The sequence below is a fragment of the Filicampus tigris genome, chromosome 1 (assembly GCF_054856515.1).
Source record: "Filicampus tigris isolate MCC_2025a chromosome 1, RoL_Ftig_1.0, whole genome shotgun sequence".
Lineage (NCBI taxonomy): Eukaryota > Metazoa > Chordata > Actinopteri > Syngnathiformes > Syngnathidae > Filicampus > Filicampus tigris.
In genome coordinates, this window is record NC_141217.1 from 29584029 (window position 1) to 29603677 (window position 19649).

Sequence of the window (19649 nt, forward strand, 5' to 3'; positions counted from 1 at the left end):
GGAGACAAGCTCACAGAGGATGGAGTGGTGCAAGCAATAGTGGACATGCCATCTCCAACTGAGAAAAAAGGACTTCTGCGAGCGATGGGGATGATAAACTTCCTGGGTAAATTCATTCCAACCTCTCTTCAAAGACGAAGTCCCTAAGAGAGCTGCTGCATCACAACGTAGGATTTGAGTGGACAACAAACCATGAAAAAGAATGGAAAGAACTAAAGAGAACGATGACAGCTGAGCCAGTCCATGCATTCTTTGATCCATCAAAACCAACCCAAATTTCCACTGATGCATCAAAAGGTGGACTAGGTGCCGTACTGCTGCAAATGAATAAAGATACATGGCAACCTGTAGCCTATGCATCAAGATCAATGTCAGAGACTGAAAAACGATATGCTCGGATTGAAAAGGAGTCACTGGGTTTAGTGTTTGATGTGGCAAATTTCACACATATGTTTATGGACTGCCCACGTTCACAGCAGAGACTGATCATAAGGCACTAATTTCAATTAGGAAGAAAAATCTCAATGGAATGTCACCCAGAATCCAGCACATGATGATGACATTGCAGCGCTATGATTTTGAGCTAATATACACGCCTGAAAAATACTTAGTGCTTGCTGACGCACTATCGCGAGCGCCATGCCCTAACAGTGCATCACGGCAGAGGAGGCTGAGGCTCACATCAACATGGTCACGGCCGCACTGCCTGCAACAGACGCTATGCTGGAACAAATTCTTAAAGAGACAGCAATGGACCCAGTATTGGACAAAGTGTCACAATGTATAAACAATGGCTGGTCGAAAGGGAGTCTGCCCTCAGTTATTCCCTATGAGAGCAGAGTTGTGCATGTCTAACGGCATCCTGCTGAGGAAGGACAGGATTGTTATTCCACAAACTATGCACAATGACATGCTTCAACGTCTTCACGAAGGACACTTGGGAGTGGAGGAGTGTAAGAGAAGAGCACGAGAAGCCATCTCCTGGCCAGGAATCAACAGAGACATTGAGGAAATTATTCAAAATTGCCCAGTCTGCCAAAAACATCAATACAGACAAGTCAAAGAGCCAATGCTGGTAGCTGACCTTCCCACAACTCTTTGGCAAAAGGTGGGCATAGATTTATTTCATTTGCATGGCAAAGACTTATTGTTATTGACTATTACTCTAACTATCCTGAGATTGCCCAACTCACCAGCACCACTACACAGTCCATTATTGTGCACATGAAGGGGTTCTTTGCAAGACATGGAATTCCACAGTGTGTTGTGAGTGACAACGGTCCCCAATTTGACTGCGGAGAGTGGAGAGTCAAGCACGTTACATCAAGCCCTTTGTACCCACAGGCGCATGGCCAAGCAGAGAATGGAGTGCAAATCGTCAAGAGACTGCTAAGGAAAGCCAAAGATGACAAGTCTGACCCATACCTTGCTTTACTGAGTTACAGAGCTGAGCTACTCATGTGTCGTAAGCTTCGCACCACACTTTCACAAATACCACAAGGACGTGACAACAACATTTGGATTAAAAAGAAAAGAAGGCTCAAACTCAAACAGAAAAAGGCATATGACAGAGCTAGAAAATATCTGGATCCTCTTACTGAAAAGGACACTGTAAGGATCAAGGGACCTGATTGTTGGTACAGAAACGCAACTGTACTCAGCGAGGCCAGACCTAGATCTTACATTGTGGAAACAAAGGATGGACAAAAAGTGAGGAGGAACAGGAGGAGTCTGCTAAAGATTCTTGAGGACTGTGAGAATTCTTCTGATAAGGCTGAGCCTGGAAAACAGGAGGATACACCGAAGGAGCACCGAACTCAACTACAGGCAACCTCTCAGATGGCTGAAAATCTTAGATCATCAAGAGTTAGAAAACCACCAGACAGACTGATTGAAAATGTTTCATGTTAATGTTGTTGTTGCTGAAATTGTTGCAGTGCAGCATTGTTATTATGATTTAAAAAGAAAAAAAGTTATAGATAGATATTGTTCAAACTTTGGAAGGGAGATGTAATGATAGCAGTTATATCATTAGACACTTGTTGGCAGTATTGCCTTATGTGTGTTAGGTGACTACACGAACAAGTGTGTATGCTGGTTAGAAGTGAATGCAGTTAGAAAAATAAAAGGACACCAGCTTTCAGCATCACTGTTCCTGCGTGACTTCTTGAATAACAGAAGGCGGAGCATTAAAGGTGCCAAAGTAGGTATACATTTGTTTAAGTTACCGGTATGTACAGAAACTAGACTACTTTTAAAATTTTGATACTGGTCTATAAATCACTGAATGGTTTGGGTCCTGAATACATTAATGGAATGCTAATAGAATATAAACCCTGTTGGGCTCTGACATCTACAGCCTTGGGTCAATTAGTGGAGCCCAGAGTTCAAAGTAAAATGGTGAAGCTGCATTTAGCTGTTATGATGCACACAAATGGTATAAGTTGCCAACAGAAGTGAAGCCAGCCTCGAGTGTAAATGCTTTTAAATCCAGGTTAAAAACGTTGCTTTTTTTTTCTCATACCTTTGATTAAGATCCTCTAAACAATTTTAAACATTTTTTTTATTGTATATATTTTAGAAACCCACTTTTATTTCTTTACTTTACTTTTAAATGTTTTTAAAGTGGCGGCAAGGTGGTCGATTGGTTAGCTCATCCACCTCACAATGCAGAGGCCGTGGGTTTGAATCCTCCCTCGGCCTTCCTGCGTGGAGTTTGCATGTTCTCCCTGTGCCTGCGTGGGTTTTCTCCAGTTGCTCCGGTTTCCTCCCACATTCCAAAACATGCATGATAGGTTAATTGATCACTCTAAATTCCCCCTAGGTGTGATTGTGAGTGTGTATGTTTGTTTGTCTCAGTGTGCCCTGTGATTGGTTAGCAACCAGTTTGGGGTGTACCCCGCCTACTGTCTGAAGACAGCTGGGATAGGCTCCAGCACTCCCGTGACCCACATGAGGACAAGAGGTATAGATAATGGATGGATGTTTTTAAAGTTTTCTGTTTATGTGTTTAAATGTTGTCAACATACATTCTAGTAATTTTTGTTAGCTACTTTTCTCTGCTTTGCTTTTGAATGTTTTGAATGTTGTATTTGTAAATGCTTGTAGGTGTTGTGTCCTTGCTTGTGTGAAGCACATTGAGTTGCCTTGGGTATGAAATGTGCTACATAAATAAAATTGCCTTGCCTTGCCTTGCATTGCCTTACAGGAATGTGTAAGTGCTTAAGATATTTTAGCACAAAAGTACGGTGGCTGGGAAGCGTAAAACAAAATTTCAAACTCTGAAACACTTTTACATTACATGAACAAATTTAAATTTAGGAAAACAATTAAAAAGACACAAAACAAATTTACATTTCAGAAAGCAAATGAACAAGACATGAAACAAATTTAAAAAACAAAATAACAAAAGGCAAAATAAACTTACGTTCAAATAATGAAATATCAAAAGCCAAAACAAATTTACATTTCAGAAAACAAACTAACAACAGCTGAAACAAATTTACATTTAAAAAACTAATTAACAAAAGCCGAAATAAATTAAAATTTCAGATACAAATTCAGAAAAGTCCTAACAAATTTACATTTCAGAATATGAATCAACAAAAGTCGAGAGAAATTTACATTTCAGAAAATAAATTAACAAAAGTTGAAACAAATTAATATTTAAATTAACAAAAGGAAGAAGAAATAAATTACAACTGCCACAACAAGGAAAGGGAATGGACTACCAGTATATCGTGGATTGACAGGAAGGAAGAGCCAAGAAGTGATCGCGTAACTGAGCACAACATTTTACAAGTAGGTGGTCACATGATCTATGTGGGCTGGACCCATGCAGTCAGCTGGTGCAAAGTATTTATTATTTATTTATTTTGAGTGATTTATTTTTAGTAGTTGCTTTTGGAATGTTGCCGATTGGATGCTTTGCACCAGCTGACTGCATGGGTCCAGCCCACATAGATCATGTGACCTACTTGTATAAAAGCAGTACCATGCTGACCTGATGAAGGCCTACCAAGGCTGAAACGCATGGGCATTTTTGTCCAACTGGCCATGTTAAAATAAAGGCCTTTTAATTCAAAATACTTTGAGTGCCTCATTTGCTAGTTTTTTTTAAACACAACAAAAACAATTACACTTTGTGTATTTTAAACACCACGCTAGCTAATGCTTAGTGCTCATGCTTACACATGAGGAGCCCACATATAGCCTTTAACCAAACAACACAGTGAGACCTTCAATATAGCAGTACTCACAGTTACATATTATTTATCCTCTAAAAGGAGCTGAGATGTCTGAACTGTACAAGCGTCCATGTACACTTTAGTTGTCTCTCTGTCTTATACTGCCCCCAGGTGGCCAAGGCAGCCGTACAAAGGCTATTCCACTGATGCAAAGTGTGACAAAACTGTTTAATTATTAAGTCAATACGCCATGTTTTTAAAATGCAAAATAGAATGTAGAATGCTGTTTTTCTCAATTAAAAAAACACATTACATAATGTTTTGTTGTTAATTTTGGGAGACTTTAACCTGTTAATGGTATTTCCATTCATTTAAAAGATGATTTGAGATACCTGACTCACGGAATGAATTACTGTAAACTCACATGTCAAGGCACCACTACAGTACTGCATATCGTTGGCGTCGAATTTTCAGGAGACCCCAAAATGTCATGTTTGTTCAACCATTAACATTGCATCATCAAAGAGAGCAAGATATTTTCAACACTTCAGATTGGTCAATAATTTGTATAAACAACACCCACACGTGAGGACTGGATACTAGTATGGATTTTGGAAAAAACTTTACGTGAATTATGAGGTATTGGCCTGATGCCAGCGCAATGTAAAAGAGGTCAAGCATGTCTGACGTTTCAAAGACTGTACAGTTTTTCATGTAGCTATATGAAAATGAAGTGATATGCATGCATGGGCAGGCAACTAAAGTTGTGTGCAACTAGAACCACACACTCCCTTGCATACTTCATCTCTGCGATGAAGACAGCCGGGCATCACGGAAGAGAAAGGAGCACTCTGGTCGTTGTCGCCTCAGGTGCAACAGCGGCAGGGATTGTTCTATGCCCTGTCAGGAGCAACTGACTGTTCCCTAACCCTCGACAGAAGGCTGACTCTGCCCTCGCCCTCTTGATGTCGAACGCACGGAAAGAATATTGAGGGTGGGAATTGTTGACATTTTGTACAACAAGCAGGGAACATGAGGCACCTGTGTGCAAAGTGCGGTTGTAGTTGCGCTACATGCCATGAACATTATTTTCCAGGATTCCCAGGGTTACTACGTTCATAGCTAACGTGAAAAGTGTCATTCCTGACATCAGTCATCGGAGAGGTGGCCCCAGGGGCGACCCTCGAGCTTCGGTCAACACAAACACTGTAATGAGGTGAAACAGGCAACATACGGGATTTTTTGAGGGCTCGGGTGGGGTCCTCTGACTGTATTGTACACATGTATATTCTGCAAACCATTTGTCCCTTCCTCCAGTAATTGCAGTTCAGAACAGTTATTCTGATTTTTACACTGCATAGTATATGAGAGTAGGGCTGAACGATTTTGAAAAAAGGTCCATTTCACACTCCCTCCCCCAATATTATAAATTCTATTTAATATTATAAATTCTATTTAATATACTATAATAATTATTATTTGTCCAGGTCTTTTTGACTACGTATATGACAACACAATGATTACGTGAAATTGTCAAAAATGTCCAATGTGGCAGTGTATAGGATATGTCATTATTTTGATACCTAATCAGCTAACAATTCAAGACAAAAAAAATGTACAAGTGACAACTTGTATCTCGAAAAACTCATTAAGTCTGAACCTTAAAACGCAGCTGCTTGAGTTGAATGAAAAAAAATGAACCAATTAAGGTACTTTATCGACACTCGCATGTGGGCAAGGAGAGGCACAGTTGCTGATGCACTTTCAGACTCTTATTGAATGAGAAAGTCATACACATTCTGTGACTTTTTAACACGGCGTGAATTGTGTGGTCCTCTGTGTGTTTTAATTTCATTTTATGTATTTATTTATGTTTATGTATTTATCTTGTTTTTTTATATATTCATTGTTATGATATCACAAACATATGTGCAGCACTTTGTAACAGTATTGTTTTTTTAAATGTGCTATATAAATAAAATGGATTGAATTGGATTGGATACACAAATCCAAAATGAGAACACTCGCAACGAGCTGCTGTAGGCCACAACTCATGCTCAGACACCCACACACAGACTAACCCGCTCCAACTCTCGACGTCACTCACTAGGCAAGCCTCGTCAAGGCACACATCCAACACCACAGCAATATTACATTTCATACAGCATTAAAACCACTTTATCTTCTTTTTGCTTTGTAAAATGTGCCACAGTTTAACATGAAGCTTCTCACGCTAGAAACTTGCAATTTATCACATTATAACGCGCAATTGATGACCTTATGAAATTTAACGTGACAGTAATTTATAGAATAAAAGAAAACAACTAATCTAATGAAATCAACTCTAATCTCTGGTTTCTGTCCATGCTGCCAAATTTATTGAAGAATACATAGAAACCCATGAAAAGTTTAGCCTTGAAAAGTCAATAGAAAGGACATTCATGGGTCATTTTGTTCTTTCTGACTACCGCTCATAATAAGCAACTGCATTTTGTGAATATGACTGGTGCTCCTCTCTTATCACCATGTAAGGTAACCCACGCCCAGTGGGCCATGAGCGGATTAGCGATGAGTGTCTGTGATAGGTGGGCCCCCTGACAAAAGCTTTATTAATTAGGCTCACATTGAGGCTGGGCCCTCAGTAATTTGCAGCACACACTGACTTTGATCAAAAGTTTCCTCGCCAAGCTTCATCACATCTCGCGCTGCAATCCACTGCATGATGTAAAACCGCCGTGCGTGCAATATGCGCCGGGGGGCGGGGGGTGGGGAGGTCGAGAGGGGAGGGGTGGAAAAGGAAAGTGGAGTTAGGGAGTAATGGGGTGCACCATTTTAAAATTGGTCCGGCAACTTTCACACATGGCTGACCAAGCGGTTATATGCTGCACTTTAACTAAGGAACAACTGATTGATTGATCACGATCATTGATTGAGGGGGCGAATCGTTTAAAAACTGTCCACGCGTCATTAGCGCGGACAAGCAGAAAACACATTGAAGGGTACTCACTCGACCTGCCGGCTGCCGGTGCTTTAGAGGAGCATCTCCGACTCTCGCAACCAGCTTCTGGTATGACTTCTCCCGGGACGAGGCGCCTTGAACATCGCTATCCTTCCTGGCCAGGCTCCAAACCTTCCTTTAGCGACTCTCAACACTCATCGTGATTGTCGGCACCACGGAAGATGAAAGCTGCTATGTTAACACACAAACATCTGATTTGGAGACCTTTTTTTGGGTCTCGCAATTGCCAGTTTCCGTGCGTGCAGCAGACAAGTGACAGGGGCTATTTGAAGGGATGCTGACGCGGAAGCTGAGGGGCTCGCCTCTTTCCCTGCTCAGCCTCCATCAGCCTTGCAGCACCACGTGACGACGAGCGGTAAGCACCTCGCTTTGCTTCCGGGCATAGCTTTCAAAATAAAACTTTAAGGGCGTTGGAGGTGGTGGAGCTTGGAGTGGCACAAACAATGCAGGGGGACGCAGACTGCTGAGGGACTGATTTTAAGAGTAAGATTTACACATTTATTTATGAGCCAAACAGAATGTATTATTTACTATTAAACTAGCAGCCAGACATAAAAATTAAAACACAATTTGAAAAAATTAAGCATTTATTTTACATAAATATTTTCCTTGCACTTGTAGCTCACGCATAGGATTAGGAGAACATTATTTCCGACAGTTTCAACTAAGAGCTAGCAATGAATGATCAATCAATCAGTCACTCATACTATATCTATATAGCACTTTGTACATAAAACTGCCTTTTTTGTTATTTTGAGGTTTTCATTTTTGAGCCAACACCCATTTTTCATGCTTATTGGAAGTTTATCCCTTTTTTAAATTTTTTTATTTATTTATCTTTTATTTTTTTAATCAATGCATTTATAATGGGTGTCAATTACTGTATATGTAAATTTTGAATATTCCCTAACGCCGACAAATAGCGAGAGTCCGCTGTATTTTGTCTTTTGGTTGAGGAATTGCACACTCTGAACTAGTCAAGCTAGCTGGTTGCTGCCATACTTCTCATCTGGCCCAGGTAATTGAACAGCAAATGAAAACAAAAAGCACATACTAGACAACTATGAAAAGTAATTTAATGCTGTCATTATATTGTATTTGTTTTTTCTGTTTTTTTATGCTTGACATGAAGCTCTTCCTCCTCTGACCACACGGCCTTAGCAGGCAGCACACTGGGGTAATGTTTTCTATTGCGGCATCACAGCCCATCAGTTCTGGGGTTCAGGGTTTGAGTACCCTCGTGCAAGCACACGGAGAACATGCAAACATGCAACATGCAAGCTTCACACTTGCACGAAGGCTAGAGTTCAGATACAAATTCATGACCTCTGAACTGTGCTAACCAGTCATTCACTATGCAACATTTATTATTATTTTTATTATTATTATTATTAGTAGTAGTAGTAGTAGTAGTAGTAGTAGTATGTTCTCTACAGGCAAAATTCTGTCCTTATTGTGTGGGGTTTGCATGTTCTCCCTAGACAAACTAATTCTAGACCACAAAGTGAGGAACAAAACCCTAGATCATTGGGCTAAAATGAAATACTGTATTGTAACGTGAACACAAATATTCTAACGTTTATTTTGACAGAAATCAACTCATATCCTGTATTTTTCCCCATCTTAGGTCTGGCTTGACAGCACTGGAGATATCCATTCATTTAAGTCGACCGCACTCACGTGGACCTCCAAGCGGCCAGAGTGAGGCATTACAACGACTGCCCACTGAACTGCTGAAAAGCATGATGTCATTATTAACTCAGAGAATACTGGAGGGGAGCAGGCCTCTGCCAAGGTCCATGTACTACACTCTCATTTTCAGTAATGATGCTGGCGGTGACAACTTTTGATTGTTTATCCCTTGCGGAGTCTTATACTTGTTTTCAGAATGAAAACAGATGATACCCTCCCTTTTATATTATCTCATGCACACAGCCACAATTTGGATGCATTTTTAGATATAAATTCATAAGTGGACAGATATCTGCAGCCTCCTTCTGAATAAATCCAACTTTAGTTTGTATAAAAAGTTTATTACATTTTTTTAATGAGCGCTGCAGGTAAAATATCCTCAGGCACATCAGGTTTTCATCATCATCATCATCATCAAATTACACAATAATATCTGCAATTGGCTGGCAATTCAAATCAGGGTGTTAGATCAAACCTAAAAACAAAAAATGAAAATCTCAAAAACCTGATGCGCTAGCTAGAAACAAAGTAAAATCAACATCACAGTTGCTCAGGGCTCAGATAACGACCAATCACGGCTCGTCTGTTATCTGAAGCTGAGCCATGATTGGTCATTATCTGTGCCCTGAGCAACTGTGATGTCATTTTCAGTCGACAGAAGTGACAAAATGGCTGCCCCCTGAGGTGGCTATAAACGGGTGGATTTTGCTGCTTAACTCATAATCCCACAAACTCAATATTAATCCGAATACCTTGTTTCAACTCGTGGGCCTGCATAGAACATGTTCTTGAAAAAAAATGTTTGGGTTGACTTCCGCTTTACTGATTTCTCACAATTACGAAATGGATAAAGACCAATATGCAACACTTTATTTATTTCCATAAATTGCTTACATTTTCAAATGATCACGCCTGCAGCATTCCTTTAAATCACAATCTCCCATCTGAGGTCAGCTATTTTTCCAACCGGCCCATGGGCGGCTCATGTTGTTCTTTGGGGCTTCCTGGCACCATGTTGGTGGCCCCTGCTGCAGTATTGCATATAGATCCTCTGTGATCTTTAAGTTGTACATGTGTAGGTAAATGAAAACACAGATACTGTTGAAATTGCACTCATTTTTGTTAGATATTTCAGATTGCTAACATGATTTGCAACAAGATAAATATCAACAAACGTGAATATTTTCTCAATGTACTTGTAATTATTTGCACTAATAAAATGGGAACATTTTGGAATAGTCATTATTTATGGTGGATTAGGTCACAAATGTATGGGTCTGTCCCACTTGAGAACGAATTAGGTTGGATATGGCCCCTGAACCAAAATGAGCTTGACACCCCTGCTGTAGGCTACAGTTTGAATGCACAATTTTGTGACATAGATGAAGCCTGAATTCATTTGTGTTCTTTTGTCTCCAGTTCCCTCAGAATAATAATGATGATAATAAAAAATCTTCCTGATTGTTCCTGCATTGCAAAATGTGCCCAGTTTTTTGTGAGCGCCTTCATGTGAGAGCGTAAACACTGAGAGGCCAAATAAACCGACCAAGTGTCGAATAAAAGCGACTGCATCAGATGCCCCGAACGAGAGAGAAAGCCTGGTCCTTGTGAAGTCTCTTTTTCTATTGTTGTCCACTCAGAGCCAGACTGCTGGGTCTCCTTCACAATGCGGGTCCCCTTAGAGCAGAGCGCCACTGGCTGTCCTGTCGCTTCAAATTAGCGTCTTTGCAGAGAATGGCTTCCCTGCGAGCGGACTTGGACACACTTGTCATGAAAGAAGAGCTGTGGACACACACCCACGCACGCACTAACACACATGCACATTGTGAGTATAGGAGGCGCTGGCCAAACTGAGTAAACCCAAGGAGAGCCTCCATCAAGGCTTCGAATGGAACTTGAACAGTGACCTTACTTTAGCGTGTCCTCTTTAGTAGGACTGTAGGAACCACTCACACATACTGTAGCACACGTTCACAAAATATGCTCTCATAACATATGCAGGAGGGAAGGAGGGGGCAGTCTCTAACTCAGTAGCGATCTTAGTGAGTAGTATTCTTTACAGCATATGGAACCTCCTCAAATGTACACGGTGGCTATCAAAGCTGGACACTTTACTAAAAATTGAGCGTCCCTTATTCGTCATCCGTCTGCAGCGTCGGTGCCCTTCTGTTGTCCGTCATTCACTTTTTTTCCGGGGGTGGGGGCGTATAGTACCCATCTATAGGCTCTATTTTTAAACGGCCGTCCGTCGGTGAGTCCGCCTATAAACTTTCACTAGTGCCTTGGATTAACACCAGATGAAGTTCATCTCTGTTCTAGTAGGATTTTCCTGACTTCTTTTGTTTGCTTTAGAGCAGGGGCCTGAAGGTTTTGAGCTAACCCTGCTTGCTATTTCAAACTGTTGTGATTCTCTCCACCTTGACTCCTTGTTTTTCGTCTCCAGTTACAGTAGAAGAAAAACAGTCTCAAAACATGATGCTGCCACCACTATGCTTCACTGTAGGTATATTCTTTTGATGATTATGACGACGACGATGATGATGATGTTTGCACCATCATAACCATAACCATAACATTTCATCAAACCATAACAAAACGAGAAATCAATTATGTGATCCACTGCATTACCCTACTAAAGGAAAACTACTGCAGTGTAAACAAACAACTTACAGATTTTAAAAAATGGATTCATGAGGTGCACATTTGCATTTCCTACTGGTCCACTATTCAAAGTAGTCATGCTGTTCATTTTATAGTGTGTAAGCTCACAGTTTGAGCAAAAGCTAATTATCAAGGTCTTTCACATAAATGTCCTAAGGTTACTTTAAGTATCTGGGACAAGTACCTCCTGGGCCCGAATGGACGCGAGTTGGAAGCATTGTAAAGCAGCACAACATACTGTAGGGGTGTGTGATGAAACGGGATTTGAAGTGTTCTCTGGCTCAGGCCGTAGAGGCCTAAAACATTTATCAAGCTAAGGAAAGAGGTGGGACCTTCCATTGTGCACAGAGTGCATGGAGTGGGAGAGGGGTCTGCTTTTATGATTGTTTACTTCATATTATATTGTACTGAACTGTAACTTGTCACAAAGTAAAAGATCTAAAAAAGGATTCTTCACAACAGGGCATGAAGGATCTGCAAAAGACACTTTTTCCTTGAGAAAGGCCAATCACCTTTCAAGGACAGCTGGGGTATATTATGTGTTTACATGAGCATATATTGTATACATGTCATGCCATGTCATGTCATCTTCCAAACCGCTTATCCTATATAGGGTCGCGGGGAGTTGCTGGAGCCTATCCCAGCCGTCAATGGGCGAATATTGTATACATTATGTAATGAAATGGAATCGAATTTATTGTCATAGCACATCATGGGTAAAGACCAACAAAATTCCCTTATCACTTACAACCTGTCCAAGAGACAAAAAAACAGTGACCAACAGAGGGAGACCAATGCGTCACCGATTTTCTTACATGAAAGAGACATACTTGATTACATTCCTATTACTACAATTATATAAGTGATGGTATTATACAAGGACAGTATGGTGGCTGACTGGTTAGCACGTCTGCCTCAAAGTACAGAGGTCCAGGTTTCAAATCCATACAGAGGTCCAGGGTCCGAATCCAGGCTCCGGTTTTTCTGTGTGGAGTTTGCATGTTCACCCCGTGCATGCGTGGGTTTTCTCAGGATACCCTGGTTTCCTTCTAGTTCAGACTGTCACTGCCCGCATAAGCATTGAACCCCCAGCAGAACAAGGGAGGCCCCATGAGGAGCGCTCACCAGCACACCCTCCATGGACTCTAAAAATGGTGAGTACTCGGAGCTGCTTTTTGGTGCATAGGCACAAACAACAGTCATTAAACGCCCCCCCACCTGAAGGCAGAGGGGGCTACCTCTTGTCCAGCAGGGTGAATGTATAGGCACTAAGTCGGAGGGGCAATAAGTATGCCGGCACCTGCTGTGCATCATCCCTCACCATGGGCAACTCCAGAGTGGAAGAGAGTCCAACCCCTCTTGAGACGACTGAAGCTGTGTGGGCAGTCAAGTCTGACTACGTCTTGTCGGAACTTCTCTGCCTCGCACACCAGCTCGGGCTGCTTCCCTGCCAGAGAGGTGACATTCTATGACCCTAAAGCTAGCTTCTGCAGCCGGGGATTGGATCACCAAGGTTTTTTGGCTGCCGCCCAGTTCAGAGGGCACCCTTATGGCCCTTCCTACAGGTGGTGAGACTATGGGATGGGGGGCTCACGTCTGCTTTTTTTTTCGCACTGTGGCCGCCCAAGAACCATGGGTGCAGGCTCCAACTCCAGGCCTAGCTCCAGAGGGAGGCCCCGAGCAAGGGAAGACGTGATACCATTATATTGCTCACCATAAGGGATCTTTGAGCCGTGCTTTGTCTGGTGTCTCTGGTCCCTTACCGAGGACCTGTTTGCCATGTGTGACCCAGTTCATGAAAAAATGGAATTTAAAGAAGAAATAGACTAATTGTTATTATTAAAGAAAGATACAAGAAGTAAAAATTAGCTCTGCATTTGTTTTACAGAGATTCACCACATCTGATGATGACATTTGCTTCTAATAAGATAGAGAACAGCTAGCTACCCATAAGGCTACATTCATACTGTGAGCATTCTTTTGGGCTTCTCTATGGATCTAAAGCAGTTAGTTATTTAGTCATGTAGATTTTCCATGTCTCTCTGTCTACATGTTAGGCAGACAGACGTTTATTTCTTGTTTTCGTGACATTTTCTATTACATCATCTAATCACTGTACGTGATCACGTGATTAAAGAACCGAGAATGTGTGGGTTCAGTGTCTGCTTACCGTCGTAAACTTGCATTTCATTTTATGGCCACGAGATGGCGCCTCTTTTCCATCCTCAAATTGAATACAGTAGCTTTGTTCCCTGGCAAGTACGAGCATTCATCACTACTTGACACATTGGTCTCGTTGAACACTTTCTTTTTCTTTTTTTAATAGTCTTACGGAGGGAGAAGGTACATCTCCCCAGGTGGGACAATTCCAGCGATCCGTTTTCGGTGTGTCCCTTTTGAATGACAGCGGTGGGAAAGCCAATTGACGCCCCCAATTACGAGCCCAGCCCCCGGGCTGATTGCTCCACTAACACCGGCCCCTCCTCCTTCATCTCCCCGCTCACGAGCGTTGTCTCTTCCCAGGCCGGCAGTCACCTCAGCGAGGCCGACAGAAACACCAGAATAGCGCGACGCTATCGCGGTCTCTGCTCGAAAAAGACGAGACATGAGAGTCCGCTTCCTCCATCAAGACTGAGTTTGCTCTCTAAATTTGAAGCTCCATCGACCGGCTTTTCAAAGTGTTTCTCTCCCGTCTCAGAGTTCGTCACTGTGGACTGACACGATGGGCTGCTGCAGCGGCCGGTGCACGCTCATTTTTATATGCACCTTACAGTTGGTAAGTGGATGTTATTTATTGTTTTCGGTGTATTAGTAGTGACATTACTCTGTCTGACTTTCGAATGATCATCACTTTGCCTTTGATGTTGCCGTTGAAACCGTAATGATGTTCTCTTACGCTTCAATGTTTAATACGGCACTCAAACTTCACTGTCAAGTTATAAGCTATGAGACCCAATTACAAACAGATGGGAGTTTATCTTAGATTTTTAAAAATTGTGATCAGGGGTCTTGATGCTTTTGATTGAATTGGTTTGATGTTGCCAAGTCAATTTTATGTATATATAGCACCAATTCGTTGAAATTTGTTTAAAGGCACTTAATATATTGTGCAGGCGAAGAACTACAGTCCTCATAGATTTTCAGAAGAACCTATAAGAGAACCTGAACTGTAGGGGCATATGGTGGATCGAGAGAGAAAATAGGGTATATAACAACAGTCGCATGATCATCAACAGTATTCGTCCCATGTTGACGTCAGTTGTGAGTGAAAACATGCTGTTGGTGTTGATTAATTTTTTTATTCAGTTTGACGTAGTTTGATGTTGTGAGAGTGTTGCTGATGTTGAGCAGCCTCTCAAACTGGAATTGAAACACACCACCATCGCCTCTGAGCTCAATAAAGCCGGCAAGTGTCTCCCGGAGAGATTCATAGAAAGAGATCCATTTGACTTACATTTCAAAATGAATGCAGTCTTGCTTTTTTTTTTTTTTAAAAGAAACCAAAAAATATTTGGAAGTCATGCATGGTCAACCACCAGGATTTCAGTAGTTTGTTAGTCAGGTATTATTCATGACTGTACTGTATTACTGTACTGTACTTCACTTGTGAGGTCAAATGGGGGCGAGTTGAAGCTTCATGTGCAGACATCCACCCTGTTTCTGTGTTGTCATGAAGGCTCTCTTCCTTCGCGCTGTGCAGCACATGAGTTGGCATATTTAGACTGAATGGGCTATTGAGAAGAGACCTTGTTCAAACCTTGTGTCTGTGTGACGCTCACCTTTGCGGCCTTTAGATTTGACATTCACTGGAGAGTCTATTTGGGGGTTGGGGTGAAAAGCTAGGATCACGCCTCTTTCCTGGATAGCCCACCCCAGGGGCGTCATTTAGTCTTGGACAGGGAGTGCTTAGCCCCCAGGGGATGCACAGGATATGAGCAAGTGCAGCGCGCAAGCACAAAGTTTCACAAGCAGCTAACAAAGACCGATTAATACTGTGTAAAAGTTTAAAGGCAACATTAGATTTGTAGTGTTATTTCAGTCTGTTTTTAATACATTACACAAATTCGGGAAGAATGTGTATTAATATTCACAAATCAGTCTATTACACTGTTGTGACTCAGTGAATAGAGGCTAATGACATGACTGGCTCACAACACAACGTTTGCTCCAAAATACATTTGAAGTCAGAGATTACATTTTGGCACATATGTGCTTAAATGGTTAAAGAAAAACAACACCAAACAAACTCAACGATGTTTAGATTAAATCATACATTTAATATTGTAGTCTTGAAAATATCTTGGACAGGGGCTTCTGTTTATTTCTTGGCTCTCTCCACTTTCTAATCATTACTTTCCTAAATAAAATTTCATGTAATACACTGTAAGTCTTATATGATGCACACAGCCTGAAAGGTTTCATATTTCAGGGGTTCCTCCCGGAAACCCGTGAAGCCTGGTGGTAGAGAAGCCGACCGGCTGGAAAATAGATATTTCATTTTAATCAATGTACTGTATTTTCATTATATATTTGTAGGCCTCTAACAATAACACATTTTTCCGGACAATATATTTACCCAGAAACTATCACAATAAACGATGGTATGGTATCGTTTGTTTGTTGTTGTTATTTTAAATGTCACTAATATACTGATGATGTTTGAGCAAAAATAATTAAAGTACATCCTTTTTAAATGCAATTATCTTTCAATTCTCAAGGATATTGAAATCTGAAAAAAAAAATACTCAGGCTCTGTTTTCTGTTATGGTAATCTGAGTGTGTAGCCAGGTTTCCGCGGTGATTGCAATGCAACAGTCCTGAAATTGGTGATTTCCATGTGGTTGTTGTTCCAAAACACATGTTTTGTGTGTTATGGATCTGGCGTCGCAGGGAGAGACGGCTGGAAAAGGACTGACGGCCCACCAGGCTTATAAAGCATTGGGAGAAACCCTATATTTCATTTTCATATTGAGTTTTATATGATTCCTTAACTTTCTGTATCACAAATGAAAGCCTTTGGACTCACATTTCTAGTATTTGTAGCTCTTGTCGCTTTCCTTCTTGCTCTCGTGTCCTGATTCCTATAGTTCAATATAGATGGATTAGTGATATTATTAGTCCATTGTTATTGTTATTGATATTATCCACTGACGACAACCATTAATGACATTAATTGAGCTCATCTTATGTTTCATTGTGTGAATTTATGCATTGAGTTCACTGGCATCCTTCATCTTGATGTAAACAGCCAGGAGCTACGCAATGCTTTTCAGACAAATTGACAAGCTAGTTAGTAGTAGCCTGGAACTCGCCGACGGACGGCCGTTTAAAATTAGACACGGACCGGCCTATAAATGGGTACTATTTTTTCCCCCCGGAAAAAAAGGTGAATGGCGGACGATGGAAGGGTACCCACGCTGCAGACGGATGACGAACAGACGCTCAATTTTTGGTAAAATGCCCAGCTTTGCTAATTGGTGTGTATTAATTGGTGAACGAAAGGCATTAACTTTGTGCACTTTGTAGGTTGTCGTATTTTGAAGTTGAGTGAAGTTGACGTGCATTAGTTTAGGGGGGCGCTGCCACATCAAATATGGCGGATACTCTTGCAGCCAGTGAAGTACTCTGCATAGACTCTATAGTGCTCTATGCTAGTAACATGCTGGTCACACTGGTCGGCGTCTTATGTTTTGATGAATAAAATCTACTTTCGAAGTGCACAGAACCAACTTCTGCATCTGTTTTAATGAATAGAAGATACTCTCGAAGTGCACAGCACTTCACCTCGTTATTAAATAGAGGGCGGGGGGAACTCTTGCATATGCGAACGGAAACGCCACAAAACGAACGGTTTGGATAGTTTATGCAAACCATCCCACCCCTAGTTACGTTAATTAGCTGTACCTAAACGTTTAAAATATATATATTTTTTACTGGTCCCAAACCAGTGTTCATATCGCTAGCTAAACTAAGGTTGGCTTACCTCTCTGTGGGGTTTCTAATAATGACTCTTTGTGTGACCCAGACGCTCAAAGAAGCATTTACCACTGAAAGTAAGGTAAACATGGAGTGGAGTTTATTAGTAAGGATGCTCTCAACATGATAAAAGGGGAAGCCCACAGATTTATGATCATATTTAAGTGAATAATGATAAATTAGGTTATGATTTATTTAAAATCATTGTGTAGCCACTTAATATCAAACCTTTTGGTACTTTTTTGTGATATATATGTATATATTTATATGTGTGTGTGTGTGTGCGTGTGTGTGTATATAATCATTTAAGTGGGCTGAAGGACATTTTAGGGAGGCTTCAGCCCCTCTTAAATAGGCCTAATGACACCATTGGCCCACCCAATCACTGCGTCGCATGAACCATGAACCCACCTTTAAAGGACACCTGTTTCCTCTACACCATCCTCCCTCCCAGAAGACCTCATTAGAGAAAAGGACCATTTCTTAAGAGGTTTATAAAACTGTCAGCGACTGCCTTAAAAGTCCCAGAAGACTCCAGGAACCAGCTTTATTTTCCCTAAGGCACTATTTCCAGATGACCGGACACTTTCGTTTGAAACACACATGTACATGCTTGCAGATTTCTGATGAGTTTAAACTATGTGAATGGGTCGCGTTAAACCTTGTATGACCTTTATACAGGTTGCAAATGTGTGTGCGCTCGCATGAATGTTATGTAAGTATTGGGCTACTCTTCCTCTGAGGAAATCTATGCATTGACAATGAGCCAGGTTATTCCCAGGCCATTACAGGCTAAAGGAAAAGAAAAAAAACCAGACGGTCGCTCAGATGTAAAAATAGCTCCTGTGAAGCACCTCTTATGCTAATTATCTGGGCTGAGAGCTTTGATCAAACCTCTTTTGCCATCTCAGCCATCGTCTAATTGAATTGTGCTGCGCTTTTTTTTTTTCTTTTTTTTTATCAGCGGGCCTAGTGTGGGGACATTACTTTCTGCGATGGAAGGCATCTGATAATGAGGTTGTATTGATTGAGTAGCCGCCGTTGCCTCCTCTTTCGGCAGCCTAACTATTCCAGACAGCAGGCCTGGATGCTTGTCAGAACCCCGATCCACCCCAGAGAGCGGCCAGGAAGCTTGGGCCGCTTAATGATCTGCTTGTACTCAGAGGAGCCTCCTCTTACTGTTGACCCTAAGTTGACCTAGCATGGAAGCGTTGGACATATTAGGGACCCAATCAAAATGCATTATACTGTGAATGTCAGTGAGTAGCCATGACATACGATGAGTGGAGATTATGGTCACTAGTCAGGAATGATTGATGAAGGTGCCCTTTGCGTTGGTTGTGGTGGGTTTTCAATAAATTGTGCTGTCCACTCATATGCAATAGAATAGAACCACTGTGATGAGTTCAGAACACAGAACCTCAAAATGCCAGGATGGATGCAGCTATCGAGTATTTTTAGAATTGAGTATTCTCTCAATTTTCTAATCGATTATTCAAGTAATAGGATAAAAATAGATGTTGCTTTATTAAACACAATAATACGTACATGTGAGGTGTTGGTATCAATGTTGCGCACTTGGGGTCAGGATTGAGTGTGTAAAAGCACTGTTTTTTTTGTCAGTACAATACCATAGCTATTGATTTAAGAACTTAAGTGATTTTGGTTGTCATCAGGTAAACCATGGAACATGAAGAGATATCAGCTCTTAAATGTAAAAATTTCTGAGCTGTTTTTCTTGACATAATTATATTTGTTCAAACAAACGTATCATTAGTTGTACCAGGCATTTAAAATAAAAAATAAACTAAGCAAGCAATGCCTAGCTCTGCCAAATAATATATAGACATCAATGCCTCAGTACGCTTCAATTTTGAAGTTGTTCCTGTCAGCGTGTCGCGGTGTATCGGCTGACATGACTCGTCTTCTAGACTGTTTGGGCTGCTTATATTGCAGTCACTGTTGATGACCTGACACTTCTTGTCTGTTGAAACACACATGTACATGCTTGTAGATTTCTGATGAGTATGAACTATGAGAATGGGTCGCATTAAGGCTGTTCGATTTTGCCTAATAAGAAAATCCCGATTATATTCTCTCAAATCCCGATTTTA

At 41.2% G+C, this 19649-nt stretch overlaps 2 protein-coding genes across 4 annotated transcripts in view; one reads left to right on the top strand and one right to left on the bottom strand.

The window, feature by feature from the left end:
• The window catches only part of LOC147153491 (uncharacterized), a 58413-nt gene extending 50870 nt beyond the window's left edge, over positions 1-7543 (bottom strand). For both annotated transcript variants that reach the window (XM_086030813.1, XM_086030805.1), the window contains exon 1: positions 7195-7543. The gene's annotated coding sequence lies outside the window, so the exon portion shown is untranslated. The remainder of the gene's footprint in view (positions 1-7194) is intronic.
• Positions 7544-13827: 6284 nt separating this feature from the next.
• Positions 13828-19649, top strand: part of nkain4 (sodium/potassium transporting ATPase interacting 4) — a 56797-nt gene continuing 50975 nt past the window's right edge. For both annotated transcript variants that reach the window (XM_086030914.1, XM_086030921.1), the window contains exon 1: positions 13828-14335. In XM_086030914.1, the coding sequence (XP_085887040.1) occupies positions 14282-14335 (54 nt within the window). In that variant the 5' untranslated portion in view covers positions 13828-14281. The remainder of the gene's footprint in view (positions 14336-19649) is intronic.